General features: G+C 41.2%; 2 protein-coding genes across 19 annotated transcripts in view; both read left to right on the top strand.

The window, feature by feature from the left end:
* Window positions 1-8224, top strand: part of DNA2 (DNA replication helicase/nuclease 2) — a 37512-nt gene extending 29288 nt beyond the window's left edge. For 3 of the 4 annotated variants that reach the window (XM_043519325.1, XM_043519327.1, XM_038409303.2), the window contains 4 exons: window positions 2509-2598; window positions 3898-4080; window positions 4802-4948; window positions 6980-8224. In XM_043519325.1, the coding sequence (XP_043375260.1) occupies window positions 2509-2598; window positions 3898-4080; window positions 4802-4948; window positions 6980-7036 (477 nt within the window). In that variant the 3' untranslated portion in view covers window positions 7037-8224. The remainder of the gene's footprint in view (window positions 1-2508; window positions 2599-3897; window positions 4081-4801; window positions 4949-6979) is intronic. The other variant, XM_043519326.1, reaches the window with a different exon arrangement.
* A 5706-nt stretch (window positions 8225-13930) lies between these two features.
* RUFY2 (RUN and FYVE domain containing 2) overlaps window positions 13931-18976 on the top strand; it is a 62962-nt gene continuing 57916 nt past the window's right edge. For 7 of the 15 annotated variants that reach the window (XR_006282863.1, XR_006282862.1, XM_043519315.1 and 4 more), the window contains exons 1-3: window positions 14237-14570; window positions 16540-16713; window positions 18087-18204. Coding sequence is in view for 12 of the 15 variants with exons in the window: in XM_043519315.1 (XP_043375250.1) it covers window positions 14447-14570; window positions 16540-16713; window positions 18087-18204 (416 nt within the window). In the remaining 3 variants the exon portion in view is untranslated. The other 8 variants (XM_038410405.2, XM_043519312.1, XM_038410401.2 and 5 more) reach the window with 8 other exon arrangements.

The raw sequence follows: 18976 nt of genomic DNA, 5'->3' as shown, positions 1-18976 counted from the left end.
CTGTTTCGCAAGAGCTGCAGTAGCCTGATTAAACTACCTAAAGGCCCTGGATGACAAGGATCATCCTGACTTCAGGACTATCCTTAAGAGACTGTCCCTGATAAGTGCTAGTTGCAGATGGCTCAGTGAACACAATGAGGTTCTCAGCCAGGGACATGGCATCCAAATCAACAACCCGGTCTGTTTTTATGCACTTGGATAGCAGATGGCCGCTCCAAACAAATCCAGAAGACTTGCACGTGATCTTACAGACACTTGGCCTCCCATCTGTGGATCTGTTCACCAGGAACAGAAAGTTTGACACAGTATTTTGCAAGAGAAACAATTTATAGATCACTCGGTACAGATGCTCTTTCACACAAGTGGCTGAAGCGCTTTCTTTGTGTTCCCACAACTTCTGCTTGCAGAAAGGGTGATTTGAGAAGATAAAATGAAAGGAAGCAAAGTTGATCGATCTACCTCCACACTTGCCAAGCAGATAATAGTTTTTGGATTTGGAGACTTTGGAACCTAACCCTACAGTATGAACAAGTGAGTCCACAAATCCTTCACCAAGGTTCTAGTCTCTATTCAAATACAAATTGCCTCCAAGTGACAACAGAGCTATTGAGAGGAAAGCATTAAGTGCACTCTATTTATCCTCCAAAGTGAAGCAGGACTGTACTGGCTTCCATGTGGACTTCAGTGCTAAAGGGCTGCTCCTCCATCTGGGCATGGTTTAGCTCATGGTGCCAAGCAGACAAATCCCAAGGACCCTGTAATTTCACCTATTCTAGATTTCCTTCAGAAAGTATGGACAAGGGACTGTTGCCCAACACTGTAGAATGATAGTTGTCAGATTTAAGCAATGTCTTAACACGCTGCGTCCTTGGGCTCCTCAGCTGAAAGTTTGCAGGCTGCAAGATTTCTCAGAGCAGTCATACTGGCTAAACCTGCAGACAGACTAAGCTACCTAGGTGGGATTTACCACTGGTGCTAAAATTCCGAACCATCTATCCGTTTGAACTGTTAGGCCTTTCTAGTTTAAGAAACCTTGCTTCTTGGTTGCCAGCATGTCTGCTAGATGTGTCTTGGAGTTGGCAGCTCAGGAACCATACTGTGTCCCCCATGATGATAAGGTGGTTGTAAGGACTCCAGAATTTTTCTTAATTCTAGATGTTCCAGGAAATGAGCTTCTCATCATTTTTGTCCAAAACAGAAAAGGTGTGGAATAATCTAGATGTACCTAGAACACCAAAGATCTAACCTCAGGTGCACTGAATCGTTGAGAAGATCATGCTCCTTGTTCATGTTCTTTCACCTGGAGTTCCAAGGCCTTCAGGCATCCAAACTATTCCTGGCCAGATGGATTAAATTGTTATGCATTGTGGTGAAACAAAAGGCACCAGGTAAACCTGTTCTTGAAGAGGTGGGTTTTAATTCTTTTGGGATCTCTAGCAACATCTTGGGAGAATGACATGTGCCTCAACTGAGGAAACTTGCAGGACAGCAACATGATGGTTTTATCAACACCTTTATCAAACACTATAAGATGGACTTTTTAGCCTCTTCAGAGGCCTCCTTTGGCAGGAAGGTGCTGTATGCAGTGATCCAAACATAACTTGCCATTTTACTTTCAAGGGGAGATTTCTATATTTGTCTGTTTTTGTCTCTTCCTCACTACTTACTTTGCAAGCATCACAAAATTGTGGGAGATGCTGGGCTATGAAATAAAAAAAACTCTTTACCTAATTATCTTTTTGCTAGCAGCATCTCTTCCAATTCTGTTCTCACTAATATGACTTCTATAGCCAAGAGGCAACATTTATTTTGTCTAGTTTGTGAACCATACTGTACATAGTTCACTGCTTGGCATTAAGGTTATTATTGATGATTATGTGCTAAGAATTTCTACACAGCTTTGGAATGACTCTTCTAGGCGGCAGCTGGAGAAGGGGGCCATGACCAACATGGGCTGAACAACTTCCAAAACTGTAGAGTAGGGGAATAGCCCAAGTATCACAGATACTTGTGTGAGATATTGCTAGAAGAAAGGAAATAATCAGGTAAAAAAACTTTCATTGTCAAAACTCTGTTGCAAGTGGCTTCAGTTGAAGAGTACTTACAAATTTTATTTCTAAAGCTGAAAAATACTATTATTCTGGAGAGTTCTTCCTGAGGGGTGGTCCTAAGACCAGGTTCAGTTTTGAGGGGGAAAAAAAATGGTCTGCCTCCAGTTACCATGGAGACAGAATCCCCACTGTAAAGATTAACATGGAGGTTCCTAGAAAGAAAAGTCAGATCAGACAGAATTTTCATTTTCTGAGACATTTGGACAAGCCACTTTGTGCTTCAGTTTCCCTGTTGTAAAACAGGGATAGCCACCTGGATAAATTGCTTTGTGATTTTTAGGATGAAATGTGTGATTTGAATATAAGCAGTTTTACATGAGCAAGTGTAATACAATTTCACTGAACTAGTGAAAAAAATAACTTGTTGCATATAATAGTCATTTGACTTTTTATACAGGTTCCAGCACCAGAACAGGCAGAAAAAGGTGGTGTAAGTAACATGACAGAAGCCAAACTAGTACTCTTCCTCGTCTCCTTCTTCATTAAGGTATCTTTCTTTTAATATGATGTCTGGAGGGAGGGCAAAATAATTGTACTTTTAACAATGGTATAAAACCACTGCAGAATGCAAACCTGCATGTTCAGGAATGAACTGGAACCTCAAGAGTAAACTGAAGGCTGGTTGATTGGCAATCTGATGCATGGGTTAGAATTCAGGATCTCATTTTGTCTTCTGCCCCCAGCCTGGCTGGGCCTAGAGTGCATTTGAGGCAGCATATTTTGGTTCTTGAAGGAATGGGGAAATGCCTCTTTCTCTTCAGGGACTTCTAGAGCGAACTTGGAGTGGCATTGAGAGCTATGTTCAGCCTTCTGAAGGACAATCAGCTACATGAGACTTTTTTTTTTTTTTTTTTTCAAGTATGAAGGGGAGAGGGAGAGAGAGAAATGAGGACTTTGGGGACCCCTCCCTCCTAAAGTGCCAGGGAAAGCCAAAGCTTGGGGCCTGATTTTAACTAATAACTGCTTATACTTCCTTTTGATAAATGATTAGTCAGATTCTGTAGCATTGGGAGTTCCTAGAGGGTCTCTTGGATGTAGAACAGAAGTGGGCAAACTATGGCCTGCGGGACTGTCGTGCTGCTGAGCTCCCGGCTGGGAAGGCTAGCCCCCGGCCCCTTCCCTGCTGTTTCCCCTCTCCTGCAGTGATGCTGCTGCATGGGTAGCACCCACCCACCTCCCAGGCTTTCCAATTAGCCTGTCCCGCCACTCTGAGCGGCATTGTAAGGGGGTGGGGGAAGGTGGGGGATGGATAAGGGGCAGGAGGTCCCGGGGGGGCAGTCAGAAGACAGGGAGCGGTTGGATGGGGTGGAGGTTCGAGGCAGGGCGGTCAGGAGACAGGGAGCAGGGGGGATTGGATAGGGGCTGGGGTCCTGGGGGGGCAGTTAGGGATGGGGGTCCCAGAAGGGGGTGGTTAGGGGACAAGGAGTGGGGGGGGTTGGATGGTTTGGGGGTCCCAGGGGGCCTGTCAGGGGTGTGGATAGGGGTCGGGGCAGACAGGGAGCAGGGAGGGTTGGATGGGATGGGGGTGGTCAGGGGACAAGGAGCAGGGGGGGTTGGATGGGTCAGGGATTCTGAGGGGAGCAGTTAGGAGGTGGGAAGTGGGAGGGGGCAGGGGCCAGGCTGTTTGGGGAGGCACAGCCTTCCCAACCCAGCCCTCCATACTGTTTAGCAACCTCAATGTGGCCCTCGGGCAAAAAAGTTTGCCCACTCTTGGTGTAGAACATACCCCAAACTAACCACACTGTCATGTTTTCAAATCACTCTTTTGCTTTTTCTTTCTGTTAAGGCTGGCTGTAAAGCTTCAGATATTGGTATCATATCTCCATACAGACATCAGTTAAAGATAATCACTGACTTGATGACAAACTCATGTATCGGTACAGTGGAAGTAAATACTGTGGACAAATACCAAGGAAGAGACAAAAGTATCATAATAGTATCTTTTGTTAGGAATAATAATGACAGAAATGTGAGTGGATTATATTTGACTAAATTATTCACAGACGTTTCACAAAGTTAAGACTGCCATAATGGAAATACTTAAATAAGACATTAATACTTTTTACTGAACATGCATGAATGTATTTTAGTCATAATTACATCTATAATAATTGCACTTACACTGGGAAAATTGAGTGGCTAGTTGGCATTTACAAAGTAAAACAGACAGATGAAGGACATTTTTGTTAAAATGCTATTTTTAATTATTTGTATAGTGTCAACAATTTGCTCAATACTTTGATAAGATGCTTGTTTTAAAATGAAATATTTTAAATTCAAATTTAGTTCATTCATACTGTTTGGCTTTGTTTCTTTCACTTGGATAATGAAAATGGATTAGTGGGTTTCATTTTTGTATATAGTGTTTCTAACCACTTTTTTGTTCGTTTTTTTTTCTCCTCCACTAGCATATTGTGTTAAAGTTCGGGTTGGAAAAACCTAAGAGTGATTAGAATGTTATATTAGAATTAAAATAATATGATTTATGTTGGCTAAATTTTTTTTAATGCATCTTATAGAAACATAATTTGGAACCAAATTTGACATGTGTTCCTTTTTAAGAAATATATGCAAATTCCTTGAGATTTAAAAATTTGAAGATGGGTTGTACTTCTACACTTTTTTTTCATTCTTTTAAAAAGTAGGAATTTAAGGTAAGAGAGAGAAAATAATTGTATTCATTTCAACAGCTTGGAACACTTCTGATGGACTGGAGGCGTCTTAATGTTGCTATTACAAGAGCGAAGCACAAATTAATCATGCTGGGTTGTGTTTCATCACTGTGCCTCTATCCTCCTTTAGAGAAGTTACTCTGCTATTTAAACTCTGAAGCCATGATATCCTTTTCCTGTGCACTTCTGTATATCCTGATACTCTTACTCCTGGTGTTGGATAAATATGTTCTTCTTAGTTTTAATATTTTAAAATGTGATACATTATAACAGTTGAAACTGCATACTTTTTTATTGAAACAGACTGGAATTATATGCTTAGAAGGGTATATACTACAGAGAGTGCTTTCAAGGGAAGGAAAAAGTGCTGCTAGACTGGGGCACTCAAGCTGTGTAGCATGAAAACTGCATTTTCAATTTGCCACAGGCCACACCTGACTTTTTTATATTTACAGTAAATATACATTATTCTTAGAATAGACCAACCTTAATATTTGCCCATGTTTGTAACTTACATTTTTGCCAACAGCTTTCCATTTAGTAGTGGATGTTATGGTGAAAGTTCTCTATGAAGATTAAACTATGAAACAATTTAAGTAAAATACATTGTGCAGTGGTCCCTACCTCAGTGCTGTAGAATTTCATGTTTGCAGCTAGCCCAGTGGTTCTCAAACTTTTGTACTGCTGACCCCTTTCACACAGCAAGCCTCTAAGCCCCCATATAAATATATTTAAAAAAAAGTGTGTGGGTTTTTTTTTTAAATTTAACACCATTATGGCTGGCTGCAAAGCAGGTTTGAGATGGAGGCTGGCAGCTCATGACCCCCCCATGTAATAACCTTGCAACCCCCTGAGGGGTCCTGACACCCAGTTTAAGAACCCCTGAGCTAGCCCATTTATTCAGTAATTTAGCAGTTGAATAGGCAGCATCTCAAAAAGAACAGGGAACACCTTGAAGATATTGTTGGTTCTTCATCTTGCAGAGTTGTAACAGCCTATTGAATTACAAGTCCTGTTATTCAGTATGGTCTTCCCCATTGGCTATTGCTGCCATGATACATATTCTGTTTTTTCTCACGATTTGTGATCAACACCAGCAGCCAAAGGAGGCTACTCAAATGCCATTTCCTTGAATGTATGTTCTTGTGTGTCTAGTGTCAGGAGTTGTATCTGTAACTGAGCTATAGCAAGATTTGGGGTAAATGTTTCAGACTCTTCAAGATGCGCAAATTGTGGCCTGTACTATATAGTCAACCTGTAATACAGTGGAAAAAAATGACCAACTAAACCTATTAAAGGGGTATGCTTTGGGTCCAGCTAATAAGTGAGTCCTAACTTTGTAACTGTATCTTCCACAATTTGCAAATCAGCTTCAATTAAGGGTTTGTTTATACAATGTGGCAAGGGTCTCTAAAGGGGTGTGACTTGCAAAGCGCTCTAAGTGCCTTGCATTAGAACCTGGTGAGGTGCTCTAAAATTTGGTTGGGCCAAATCTGAGAGAATGGTGATGTGACCCTATGCACTATGTTGCAAAACTCAGAGTGGGGAGATGGGCCCAGTCTCAAGAGATAGAAGTTGCCCTGCTGAGTGAGTGCAGGGAGAATTTGCTTATCAACCCTCCCCTGCGTACGACGCTGGGAGAAGTGTCTTTGCCTAGGCTCAGTGATGGGCTAATGTGCCCCTGGACATGGCACCCCATCACTTCCTGTGATCCAGACATACTGTTTGGAAAACACTGAGGCTACACTTCTTAAAATTTTAAACTAAAGCTACATCAAAACAGGCCTCCTATTTAACCCTGTTTTTCTACCTACGCATTTTATAGTCTGCTAGATGTGGTTAGCATGTCAACTTTTTTTTTTATTTTTTCAAACTTGTGAAGGGAGAGGGCATGTTTTCAAAAGGAATTGTATTGATAGTGAAATAATTAGCTGCCTAGAACTGCAAAAATGCTATCTTTATGTACATAATCTCTTGTTAATTGAGTCTTTTCATTAGACTTCATCCCTTTTCAGAGTAATTTAAAGAAACCTATAACTGCTGAAAGAGCACGTGAAGTGGAAAGGTTTGAAGATGGCATTGTGATATGCCCCAAAACTACTTTTGACACAAGACAGACCCTTACACTTTAAACTCTTTTGCAAGAACAAAATATTATTCAAGTATTTGAAGTTTATTTTCCTTAACTTTTATTACATTTTCAATCTTCCATCAGGGGCACATGAACGTGTATCTCAGTGTAACCTCCTATGATTGTAAAGATGAAGAATTTGAGGGGGGAAAAGTCGTGGTCTTCCTTTTCTGTATGTGCTGCTGAATGCAAATAATGGTTTAGTAGACTATGGGTGCTGAGTGCACCATGTGGTCTGAATGGATTTGATTTCAGTCTGGTTTCTCAAACTGTAAAAGTTGCTTTTCACCATATTGCACAAATTCTTTTAAAGAAAACTGGTAATTTTTAATACCAGTGTGACACTACCATATCAGAAACACAAGTCTCTACTTCTACAGGTACTAGATAGCTACTATCATATTCCATTTTCCTTTGGAGATGTATCTTGTGGGTGATACATTTCTTACTGGCCACTCAGTACAAATAATAGACACTGCTTTGAGTGACAAGAAATTTGGGATCATTCTGATTTTGCAGATTTTAAAATGTAGTTTTTGCAAGAAAGAAAGGAATTTCTATGTAAAACTTTAAAACTGTGTTTTTGTGTCTGTTAGAAAATGAGTTCCCTTTTCTATTTCCAATGCCCATCCTGTTGCTTTCTCTTTAAAGTCTGTCCTACGTGTAAGAACATACATAATTGAATTCTAGACTTCTCACACTGACACAACTTGATAACATATCTCTATCCTCCACTAGCTTTTGAATAAATTTTGAGAAATGTGATGTTGATATACCTATTAACCTTTAAGAATTAAAGTATTTTAGCAAATGAGAGGGTTTTTTTTGTTTTTTTGTTTATTTTAAAAAAACTTTCATTGGGTGAAATCCTGGGCAACCTTGAAGTCATGGCAAAACTTTGACTTCAATGGAACTAGGATTTCATATGTAGTATTGGCTCTCTTTTGGGAGTTGTTGGGTTGGAGACAGAATTGCAACTTTTAATAAACTTACATACCAGGTTGTTTCCTTAAATGATGCAAATTTCCTTTACTTGACACAGTATAAGAAAGCTAAAATAGAACTGCCTCATGCTTAACACTTTAGTTTATGCTATTAACTCAACATTAATTTGTAGATTTTAACTTTTGACTCTACAAAAAGACACACATGCTGTTCGTTGTATTTTTTCTCATTTTCTTTCCTTTAATGTCAAAGTTGTGTCCTAAGGGTTGTTCATAACTTTATACATTAGATATGGGCATTTTTGGTTTTAAAATTCACTAATTTTTGTAATATTTGTAATGTAATAAAAATTTGCTAAATTGTTACTATTGGGCTAGTTATGGCACTGCTTGAATCAAACAAAATATCAGTATTTTCAGTTGAAATGCTTAAAGACACAATGACTTACTGTGTAACTGAACTTCTCATGTATGTTACTGTTTTTTCAATAGCAACGTAGGCAGCTGGTGAAAATAGCCTTTGAAGGGGCTGAGTCCACTGCCATTCACTCTGTAGAGGCAGCTCCTGTTGTGCAGGTTTGGCTTGGCTACCCATTCTGGCCTGTTGGGTCTCGCTGCTCACACATTCAGAGAAGTGCACCACTGCGTCACTTGATGTTTCTGTCCGCACACAGGTGGTTCCTCCTCCCCTGCAATACCTGCCTTATTCCCTTCTTGGCCCTGGAGATGCTGGACACTAGCCTTTATTGGCCAAGCTGGGTTGGCGGTGGCCAGGCTCAGAAAATAGATTAGGTATGGCTGAGCTCCTTTGAGCCTTAGCAATGTGCTGCCTATGATAGACAACAAACAACTATTTAAAGGTGGGAAAGTTTTTTTTTAAACATGTTTTAAAATTTTTTATCTATCATCTCTGCTTTCAATACTTCAGTAAGCTTGCTGGAGCAATCTGGTATCTCTTTCCACAGAATTTTTCCTTCAGTTTTGACTTGTCAGTAATTGCTCGTAAGTGTTCTGAAGTTTGAGATATTTTAATATTAAGTCAAATCCTCAGCTCGTGTATGTTGACATACACTGATTTATACCAACAGAGGATCTGACCCTATTATTGATAACATAATACTGAGTTTGATTTAACTTAAATGAAAAGTTTGTAAAATCTCACTTACGCTACATGAAAATCAGGCAAAAGAGTAAGTCTGCATCTCCCTCTTCCCTCAGTAGTTAAAATGTGCCCTCTTTAGGGAGTGGAGTTTAGCTGAAACTAAGAAATACCTACAGATAAAACTGCAGTGAGCTGGAATACATAGAAATGGAGAAAATATACTGACAAAGGAAAATACGGGATTCATTTAGAACCTAATAATCCAGGAGTGTCTTGGTGCTAGAATGACAATTTAAATTTAATTTTTAAAAAATCTTAATATCCAGTTTTGGGTGGCATCAGTGTGTAAGGATACACAGCTAAAGTGTGCTAAATTCAGCTCACTTTCTAATGTAGAAACTAAGGCCCTGATCCTAGAGTAATATCCACTGGTACAGAAATACAGGAATCTCCAAGATCAGATACCAGGATTGTAGCCTAAACCAGAACTGTTAAACAGATTTTAATTCACTCTTCTGTAAAAGTGAGATCTTAGTGAAAAAGCTGTCAGCTGACTAAAGTGGAGCTGAATGTCTGGTGAAAGTCCATTTTAAAACTCTTACTACTTCCTCAAACTGCTTCTTTCATTCCTCGCCTCTGCTCTTTCATAGGGATCTGGCTGCAGGAAGTTAAACTTTGGGGGTGTGTGTGTGTGAGATGAAGTTTGTAGCTTTGTGGCTGTTTGGATTAGACTAACAAAAAGCTACTTTAGTTTTCCTTTATCTCTTTTCTACCTATATTAATTTAGGGTTCTTTTTAGTAATGTTTCCAACTGTGCAGTGTTGGATCTTGATGCATAGATCTGACCAAAAGACCTTAAAGGCCTGGGTATTTGATACTCAATGTCCATAGTCAGATTCTGTCTATCCCTATTTTGAAGTAAAGCACTAATGTCCTCTGTTCTGTACTATGCCTGCTGGGGATTAATTAGCTCACCCCTCTGACTCAGGCAAGTGGCTATCTGTAATTTATTCATGGAAATGCCAATACATCTAAGTAATCATGAGAAGTTGTCAAACCTAATGACAGACTTGCTCATATCTGAAAACAAAATTTATAGGACAGAAGGTATACTTTAAAGTACAGCTTTCTAATATATACAAATTTTCAGGTCTTGTAAATTTATATAAGAACAAATGACAGAATGGATAAAGGCCATAGAAAAGCAAACATTTTTAGAGAACCATCTATAAATGGGTTTTCTCACTTTCTTAAACACTACAGTGTTTTTAGGTGGTGAATAAACACAAAAGTTGTTTGATCCCAAACTTATTTTAGGCTAACACTTACAAATAAAAGCTAGTGCCAACTATTACATTCAGCATGACTGTATCACTGCTGGCCTATAGGTTGCTTCTCATCTGTACTTTATAATCACTTCCTGATATCTCTTCATGAGTTTCCAGTCACCTTAAACTCAGTGTGGCTGAAGCTGAGCTCTTGATCTTTCCTCCCCAAGCCCTCTCTGTCTCCCACTGTGGACATCACTGCTATCCTCCTACTCATTTAATATTTTTAAATGAGTAATTTTTTAACTTGGCCGTCTGGCTGGATCTGTGTGTTCAGCAAGATTTAGAAATAGCCTGTTAATACTTACCTAAAATCTAAATTCCAGCTTTTTCTTTCTATCCCCAGAGACAAAATTTCAATCCTCATCATTTCATGTCTTGACTGCTTCGGGCACCTCTTTGCTGGCCTTGAATATTATGCCCTTGTTTTCCCCAATTCTGTTCTATGCTCTTGCTAAAATCTTGGTTCAATGCTCCCATCATGTCAACGCCCTCTCTGAGCACCGCCACTGCTTTCTCTCCCCTGCCCCCGCCCTTCGCCAGACTTGTCTCCTTCTCAGCCTTTCTAGAATCTTGGGAAGCCTTGCTGTCAGTTCAAGTTCCACATTGCTGAAACAGCACTTAATCTCTCCCTATCCCCTCTAGGCCCTCTTTGCTACCTCCTTTCTCAATCAGTGTAGATAGCATCACTATTTTGTGGTCTTCAATCAGGCCTGTTAGCTGGGTGTCCTCTTTATTCACCTCTAAGTCCTCAATTGCAGGCTGTCTAAATCTTGCCTATTCTTTCTGCATAATATCGCTAAGGTATGACCTTTCTTTTCCATCCACCTGGACAACTCTTGTCCAAGCTCTCATCTTGATTATGGCAACATCTTTTTCTCTGCCCTTGACAAATGTAATCTTATCCCATCATATCCATTCAGAATACAGCTTTACAGATTCTTACCAGTTGCTTTGAGCATATCATTCCTCTTTGATTCTCTTGTGGTTCCTCCTCCCCTGTTGTAACAAACATGTTGTTTGTCTTCACTTTCAGTGCCTTCCATTGCAATTCCCCTCCCTATCATCCTGTTTCATTCATTATCCACATGTCAACTTCCACTTCTCTATCATGATGGCAGTTTCTATCATTCACTTGTTAAATTTTCAAACAAATACCTTTGTGCTTTCTCTCATGGTGCCCTTACTGCTTACTGTACCCAGCTGTAATGTTACCTCATTCTCCTCCTGTGCCTCACCTTTCTAAAATTCCTTTTCTGTAATGGTCAGTTTTTGTAGGCACAGTTAGACCATGATTTCAGTGTACCAGTACTCTATCATGCTGACCAATATTGTCTCATTGTGTCCTTGTACTCACTTACCTGTATCAGTTTCTTGGCTCCTGTATTACACTTTCATCTTGTGTTTTAGTGTGCCTAGAATAGTGGGATCGTGGTGTGCGAGTAGGGTTTGTAAGTGCTAGGGTAGCACCCCTCCTGAAGACAAGCTTTATACATTTCAACCCCTTTTGTTGTTTACCTCCTCATCTAGCTTACCTACTAACCTTCCATGAGCCTGATCATGTCTTTGCTTTACCAACATTTCTAACCTTTCTTGCTTGTTAATCAGTTTGTGCCTTACAGATCTCTCACGGCTTTTGCATGTTCCTATAGATGTAGGCAAAACTCCCTCATAAAACCTGATCAGCCCTTTCCTTAACACCTCTGACCCTTGCTACTGCTCATGGCTGAGCAGCTGAACTGTAACAATGCTTCTACTTCTTTTTTCCTACTCTCTACCTTCCAAGGGTAATGCTAAACTAATTAGTTTGAGGGAGTAAGGATTTTGTTCATGTATTTTATAGAATGGGGATAAATGTCAGATTATTTACCATATTGAAGCAGGATGTTTGAGCTGCAGCATATTTGTCAACTCTTCAGTACAAGAGCCTTGAATTTTTTTTTTCTTTCTAATCTTCATGACAACCTAAGTTCCTAAGAGGTCCCTTATCATACAGTTCCTTAGGCATGCTTTCACTTGTGGAAGGCATGGCTATTTTCTTTTACATGCAGCACCTGTAGCAGAAATAGGGGCTGTGATTGATGCACATAACTAAAACCTCTCCAATGCATCAAGGATCTACACCCTATCCTGAAAGATGACCCATCACTCTCCCAGATCTTGGGAAACAGGCCACTCCTTGCTTATAAATAGCCCCCTAACCTGAAGCAAATACTCACCTGCAACCACCTAGCAGAACCACTAACCCAGAAACCTATCCTTGCAACAACGCCCCTTGCCAATTGTGTCCACCTGTCTATTCTGGGGACACCATCATAGGGCCTAATCACATCAGCCACACTATCAACCTGCACATCTACCACTGTGCTGTAGGCCATCATGTGCTAGCAGTGCCCCCTGCCATGTACATTGCCCAAACTGGATAGTCTCTATGTAAAAGAATAAATGGACACATCAGATGTCAAGAATTATAATGTTCAAAAACCAGTTGGAGAACACTTCAGGCTCTGGTCACTCGATTACAGACCTAAAAGTGGCAATTCTTCAACAAAAAAAATTTCAAAAACAGACTCCACTGAGATACTGCTGAGTTGGAATTAATTTGCAAATTGGACACCATTTATTAGGCTTGAATAAACACTGGGAGTGGATGGATCATTACACAAAGTAAAACTATTTTCCCATGTTTATTCCCCCACCCCACCGTTTCTCAGACATTCTTGTCAGCTGCTGCAAATGGCCCACCTTGATTATCACTACAAAAGATTTTTTCTTTCCCCTGTCCCTTCCTGCTGGTAATAGCTCACCTTACGTGATCACTCTCCTTACAGTGTGTATGATAAAACCCATTGTTTCATGTTCGCTGTGTGTGTATATAAATCTCCCCACTGTATTTTCCACTGCATGCAGCCAGTGAGGTGAGCTGTAGCTCACAAAAGCTTATGCTCAAATAAATTTGTTAGTCTCTAAGGGGCCACACGTACTCCTTTTCTTTTTACTTAATTTATGCTGTATGTGGAGGGCACCTTTTGTATTTTTCCCAAGAAACTAGAAGCTGCAGCAAACTCAATCTTGGAATTTTCTTCAATTACTTTTGACAAGGGGAATGGGAGAATAGGCTTATTGGTGCATAAAGAAAATCTACCTAAAGGGGGAACACTGTATTATAAACATTTATACTATCGTAGGGCCCAAAGGCTGGGTGCTTGAACAATTATAGAAGAGAGAATCCCTTTCCTGAAAGGTTTACAATCTAAGGCTACACCAGAGCGATGGACTGTGCAACGCAAAATACACCCATTTGTCAGTACAAAAGGAAATCACAGGCATTGGGTCAGAAATGGTACTTGAATGCGTGCACTCAGGAGTGACAGAGGCTAACGTTTTCTCTGTCCTGGGTGTGAGCCTCCTCTGGGGCCACTGCTGCAAGCCTGTGTAGGACGCTGGTGGTAGCCGAGCCCTGTGTAGTTTGGGCTACTTATGAGAGAGCAGGGTGAGGCTTGGCCCCATAGGTGTCTCCTGTTCCTCAGGTCTAGGGCAAGGCTGGCTCTAGACCCCACTTTTGCGGCGTCAGCAGCTATTGCGTATGGCTGGAAGGCGGGGGCGCTACGCTGAGCTCTGCCCAGTGTCCAGAAGCAGCCACTCCCCGCTGGTTGCGCTCTAGGGTGGGCAGGGAGGGGCAGGTCCTCCTGCCGCCGGGGGCGCAGTGCGGCTTGTGACGGGGGAGTGGAGGGGAAGGAGCCTGTGAGGGGCTGGAGCGGGAGCCGCGCAGGGGAGGCCCGCCCGCGACCAGCTGGTGGCTGCTCTGTGGCCATGGGTAAGGGCGCCTCTGCTCCTTGCTGGCGAGGGCAGCTGTGGGTTCCCGGTGGGGAGGGAACGGGGTGAGGCGGCGCATCCCAACGGGCGCGGAGCGGCAGCCCGAGGCGGCGGCTGGTCGGTGCGTGGCCCGGCCGCCTCGCGGCACAACTTGGGGTGGCTCCAGCCGCCTCTGCGCGCCCGAGGCGGGCGGTGTGCGGGAGCCGCCCGCTCCCCGGGGAGGCGGGGCGGGGCAGCAGGCACCAGGCCGTGGCTCCCTGCGGACAAGGGGACCGAGCAACACCGGGCAGCGCGGTGCCAAAGGAGCTGAGCCGCGGAGAACGATGCTTGTCGGCGTGTGGGATGCGGAGCGGGCGCCTGCCGCCCCCCCCCCCCGCGGGGCAGACAGCCGCTAGCGGCCGGCTGCTGGGCGAGGTGCTGTCTGGCTGCGGGGGTGGCGGCTGCCTCCCGGGGAGCAGCCCCCCAGGGGCTTTGTGGGGACTGGGGAGCAATGGGAGAGCCTTACCCGTTGTGACTGCACCGGAGGGCGGTGGGGGATGGGTTCTTTTTTGGGAAAGAAAAATAAACATGAATTGTTTGGCGTGCCTTTGCGTATCTTGGGCATGGTGCCGCTCCCTGCAAAGTGAAGTAGAATGATAATCCCGGTTGTGTTAAAGTGTGGGCATGTGCAGGTTGCTTTCCTGATTTATAGCGAAACGGTTCAATTTAAAAAAAAATACTTAAATCATAAAAGGGTTCAACTGAACGGCCCCTCTTAGTCCAGTTAGGAAGTGCCTGAACTCACACTGGGCGCACTTTGGAATGATGATCCTTCTAATTTTTTCCATGGATGTGCGGAATGAATTTTGTTATGTGCACTGATATGGAGGTGATGTGTGATACATCACCTTCATATTGGTGCACATAACAAAATTAATGTGGCAGGGATGGGGCCGAGGGGTTTGGAGTGTGGGAGGGAGCTCGGGGCTGGGGCAGAGGTTTGGGGAGTGTGGGCTCTGGGGTGGGGCTGGGGATGAGGGTGCAGGCTGCCCCAGGGCTATGGCAGGGAGAGAGGACGCCCCCCAGTTCTCTCTCCCTTTTCAAACTTTTATTTAAAACAGGGCTAGAAACTTAAAAGAAAGCAAGAAAACTGAGATTCTCATGTGATCTCTTTGATTTCAGCAATTGTGATTTTTAAGAGAAACAAATAGAATGAGGCTCCTGATAAAATTATGAGATTTGGCAGTACTGGATTAAGTATCATGACCATATAATAATTTATATAACTCTCTCATAACATATTCCATTAGTCATTTCACATTTTATCAGAAACATATAATGCACCCTGTTAAAGTGGCCAACTAGTTTTAGGCCCCAATTTAGATTGTTTTGGAAAGTTTTATGTATTATAGTTAGAAATTTTTTAATGAGTTTTAAAAAAATACAGAAAAGAAACTTGGTTTTGTGTGTCCACTTTAAACTTCCCTGTGTAGAACTGTAAATCAAAACTACAATATCATGCTAGTGGGTGAGGAACTATGTCTGGATATTACAAATGCTTATGCATGTGCTTAACCATGTTTTACTCATAGAATGTAGTCAGTGGGACTTTACAGTGTGTCAAGTTAAATACAGGCCTAAGTCTTTGTGGAATCAGGGCCACAATACAAACTGTTGATATGTAAAGGAGATAACTGACATCTATTTCTATGCTGGATATATAACTTGGATTCAAATAATGTTGCTGGATATATTATATTAATGAGACACATTTCTTATACTTGTGTGACTGCAGCTTTGGTATCATAGAAGAGAGTTTCTGAGCCCTGTTAACCAGCTGATATTTTTTTCATTGCTTTTTCCATATTCATTGTCAGTGCTGCTTTTACTTTGTCTTTCAAGCCAAGCTAGAAGAAAAGGAGTACTTGTGGCACCTTAGAGACTAACAACATTTATTTGAGCATAAGCTTTCGTGAGCTACAGCTCACTTCATTGGATGCATCCGATGAAGTGAGCTGTAGCTCACGAAAGCTTATGCTCAAATAAATGTTGTTAGTCTCTAAGGTGCCACAAGGACTCCTTTTCTTTTTGCGAATACAGACTAACACGGCTGCTACTCTGAAGCCAAGCTAGGTTGCCCTTCTGGTCCTGACCAGTACTGAAATGAATTGAGACAATAGTGTGACTCAAATTATGACATCTCATATAGTGCATGGAAGAACGGAAGGCAATAACAGCCTACTTCATATGTATTTACATATTACACATCTTATGTTTGTGTAAGCGTGTTTGTTTTGGAGTGCATGCTGTTTTATAGCACTGTGACTTTACAGCAGTTAATGGATTTTATTCCTTTGATTAAATACAGATTGGGATCAAAGTGCTTTGAACAGGAAAGCATTTAGTGAATTTTTTTTGCTTTCCTAATTGAAATATGCTTATTTTTTGATTTTTAGCTGTAAAAGACCCAACAGCTGTAGAAAGAGCAAATTTGCTGAACATGGCTAAATTGAGTATCAAAGGATTGATTGAATCAGCTTTGAGCTTTGGCCGTACTCTGGATTCTGACTATCCACCTTTGCAACAGTTCTTTGTCGTTATGGAGCACTGCCTTAAACATGGTCTTAAAGGTGCAGTAATCATTTTATTCATGTATTTCCTGTCCCAAACCATTTTGAAACTTTGTTTCTAGAATGTGATGCATTATCCTCTTTGTACAGCAGTTTCAATTTGTACAGCACTCTATAAGAAGTCTGAAGCTGTTAATACTCAAAAAAGAGATCTTGGAGTCTTGGATAGTTCTCTGAAAACATCCACTTAATGTGCAGCAGCAGTCAAAAAAAGCAAACAATGTTGGGAATCATTAAGAAAGGGATAGACAATAAGACAGAAAATATCATATTGCCTCTGTATAAATCCATGTTATGTCCACATCTTGAATACTGCGTGCAGTTGTGGTCGCCCCATCTCAAAAAAGATATATTGGAATTGGAAAAGGTTCAGAAAAGGGCAACTAAAATGATTAGGGGTATAGAATGGCTGCCATATGAGGAGGGATTAATAAGACTGGGACTTTTCAGCTTGGAAAAGAGATGACTCGGGTGATATGATAGAAGTCTATAAAATAATGACTGGTGTTGAGAAAGTGAATAAGGAAATGTTATTTACTCCTCGTAACACAAGAACTAGGGGTCACCAAATGAAATTAATAGACAGCAGGTTTTAAAACAAACTAATGGAAGTATTTCTTCATACAACACACAGTCAACCAATGGAACTCCTTGCTAGAGGATGTTGTGAAGGCCAAGACTATAACAGGGTTCAAAAAAGAACTAGATAAATTCATGGAGGATAGTTCCATCAGTGGCTATTAGCCAGGATGGGCAGGGATGGTGTCCCTAGCCTCTGTTTGCCAGAAGCTGGGAATGAGCGACAGGGAATGGATCACTTGATGATTACCTCTTCTGTTCATTCCCTCTGGAGCACCTGACTTTGGCCACTGTCAAAAGATAGGATACTGGGCTAGATGGACCTTTGGTTGACCCAGTATGGCCATTCTTATGAAGTATTGATAACCATAACAAATATTTTTTTACACACTTACACTTTTTTCTTCTTTCTAAGATACACCTAAGTGACTATACATGTTTTATCAGTTACCAGGATCAAATGCATGTTACTTATATCTTGATTTCATGTCACTGTTACTCTTACATTGGCATGGTTATGCTTCAGCAGATCTGTTTGAAACATGAAAACAGAATTGCTACTTTATAAGATTCTTTTTAGAAATTCCCAAACCACTGTGAGTTATTTTTAAAGGTTAATTAAAGTTTGTTATATAAATATCTATATTTGTTATACAAATATCTATTCACAGTATAGTATTTTAAAAGAATGTATGTAGACAATTTCTAACCCAGGTATGCTGTTGTAAACTGTATGTGAGAGAGTGAGCTAAGTAACTTAATTTGTCAGCTAAATTATGTTTTCCTTTTCTTAGTAAAAAAATCTTTTCTAAGTTACAATAAAACAATCTGGGGACCACTGGAACTTGTGGAGAAGTTGTACCCAGAAGCTGAGGAGATAGCAGCTAGCGTCAGAGATTTACCTGGCCTCAAGTGAGTAGTGTTGGTAAAAACATAACATTTGCTGCAATAAAGGTTTGGGTTTATCCAATGATCCAGTGCCCGTTAGTCAGTGGAAGAGGTCAGACCCTTAAAGAGCAAAATATATTGTGGCAAAAGTAGTACTTGGATTTTAAGATACTGTGTTGAGAGAATTTAGACGAAGAACCTTTCTCACAATGAAGAAGCTAAATGCTTTAAAAATGAAATGCCTTTTATTGTATTGGTAGAATCATAGAATAATAGCACTGGAAGGGACCTTGACAAGTCATCTAGTCCAGTCTCCTGCACTCATGGTAGGACTAAGTATTATCTTTCCAAACAGGTGTTTGTCTAACCTGCTCTTAAAAATCTCCAATAATGGAGATTCCACAACTTCCCTAGGCAATTTATTCCAGTGCTTAACCACCTTGACAGTTAGGAAGTTTTTCCTAATGTCCAACCTAAACCTTCCTTGCTGCAATTTAAGCCCATTGTTTCTTGTCCTATCCTCAGAGGTTAAGAAAAACAATTTTTCTCCCTCTTTCTTGTCACAAATTTTTATGTACTTGAAAACTGTTATCATGTCCCCCTCAGTCTTCTATTTTCCAGACTAAACAAACCCAATTTTTTTCAATCTTTCCTCATAGGTCATGTTTTCTAGACCTTTAATCATTTTTGTTGCTCTTCTCTGGACACTCCAATTTGTCCACATTCTTCCTCAAATCTGGCGCCCAGAACTGGACACAATATTCCAGTGGAGGCCTAATCAGTGCAGAGTAGAGTG

Source organism: Dermochelys coriacea, chromosome 7 (genome assembly GCF_009764565.3).
Source record: "Dermochelys coriacea isolate rDerCor1 chromosome 7, rDerCor1.pri.v4, whole genome shotgun sequence".
Classification (NCBI taxonomy): Eukaryota; Metazoa; Chordata; order Testudines; family Dermochelyidae; genus Dermochelys; species Dermochelys coriacea.
The sequence above is the reverse complement of the archived record's forward strand: the minus strand, read 5'-3'. Positions and strand labels throughout refer to the sequence as shown.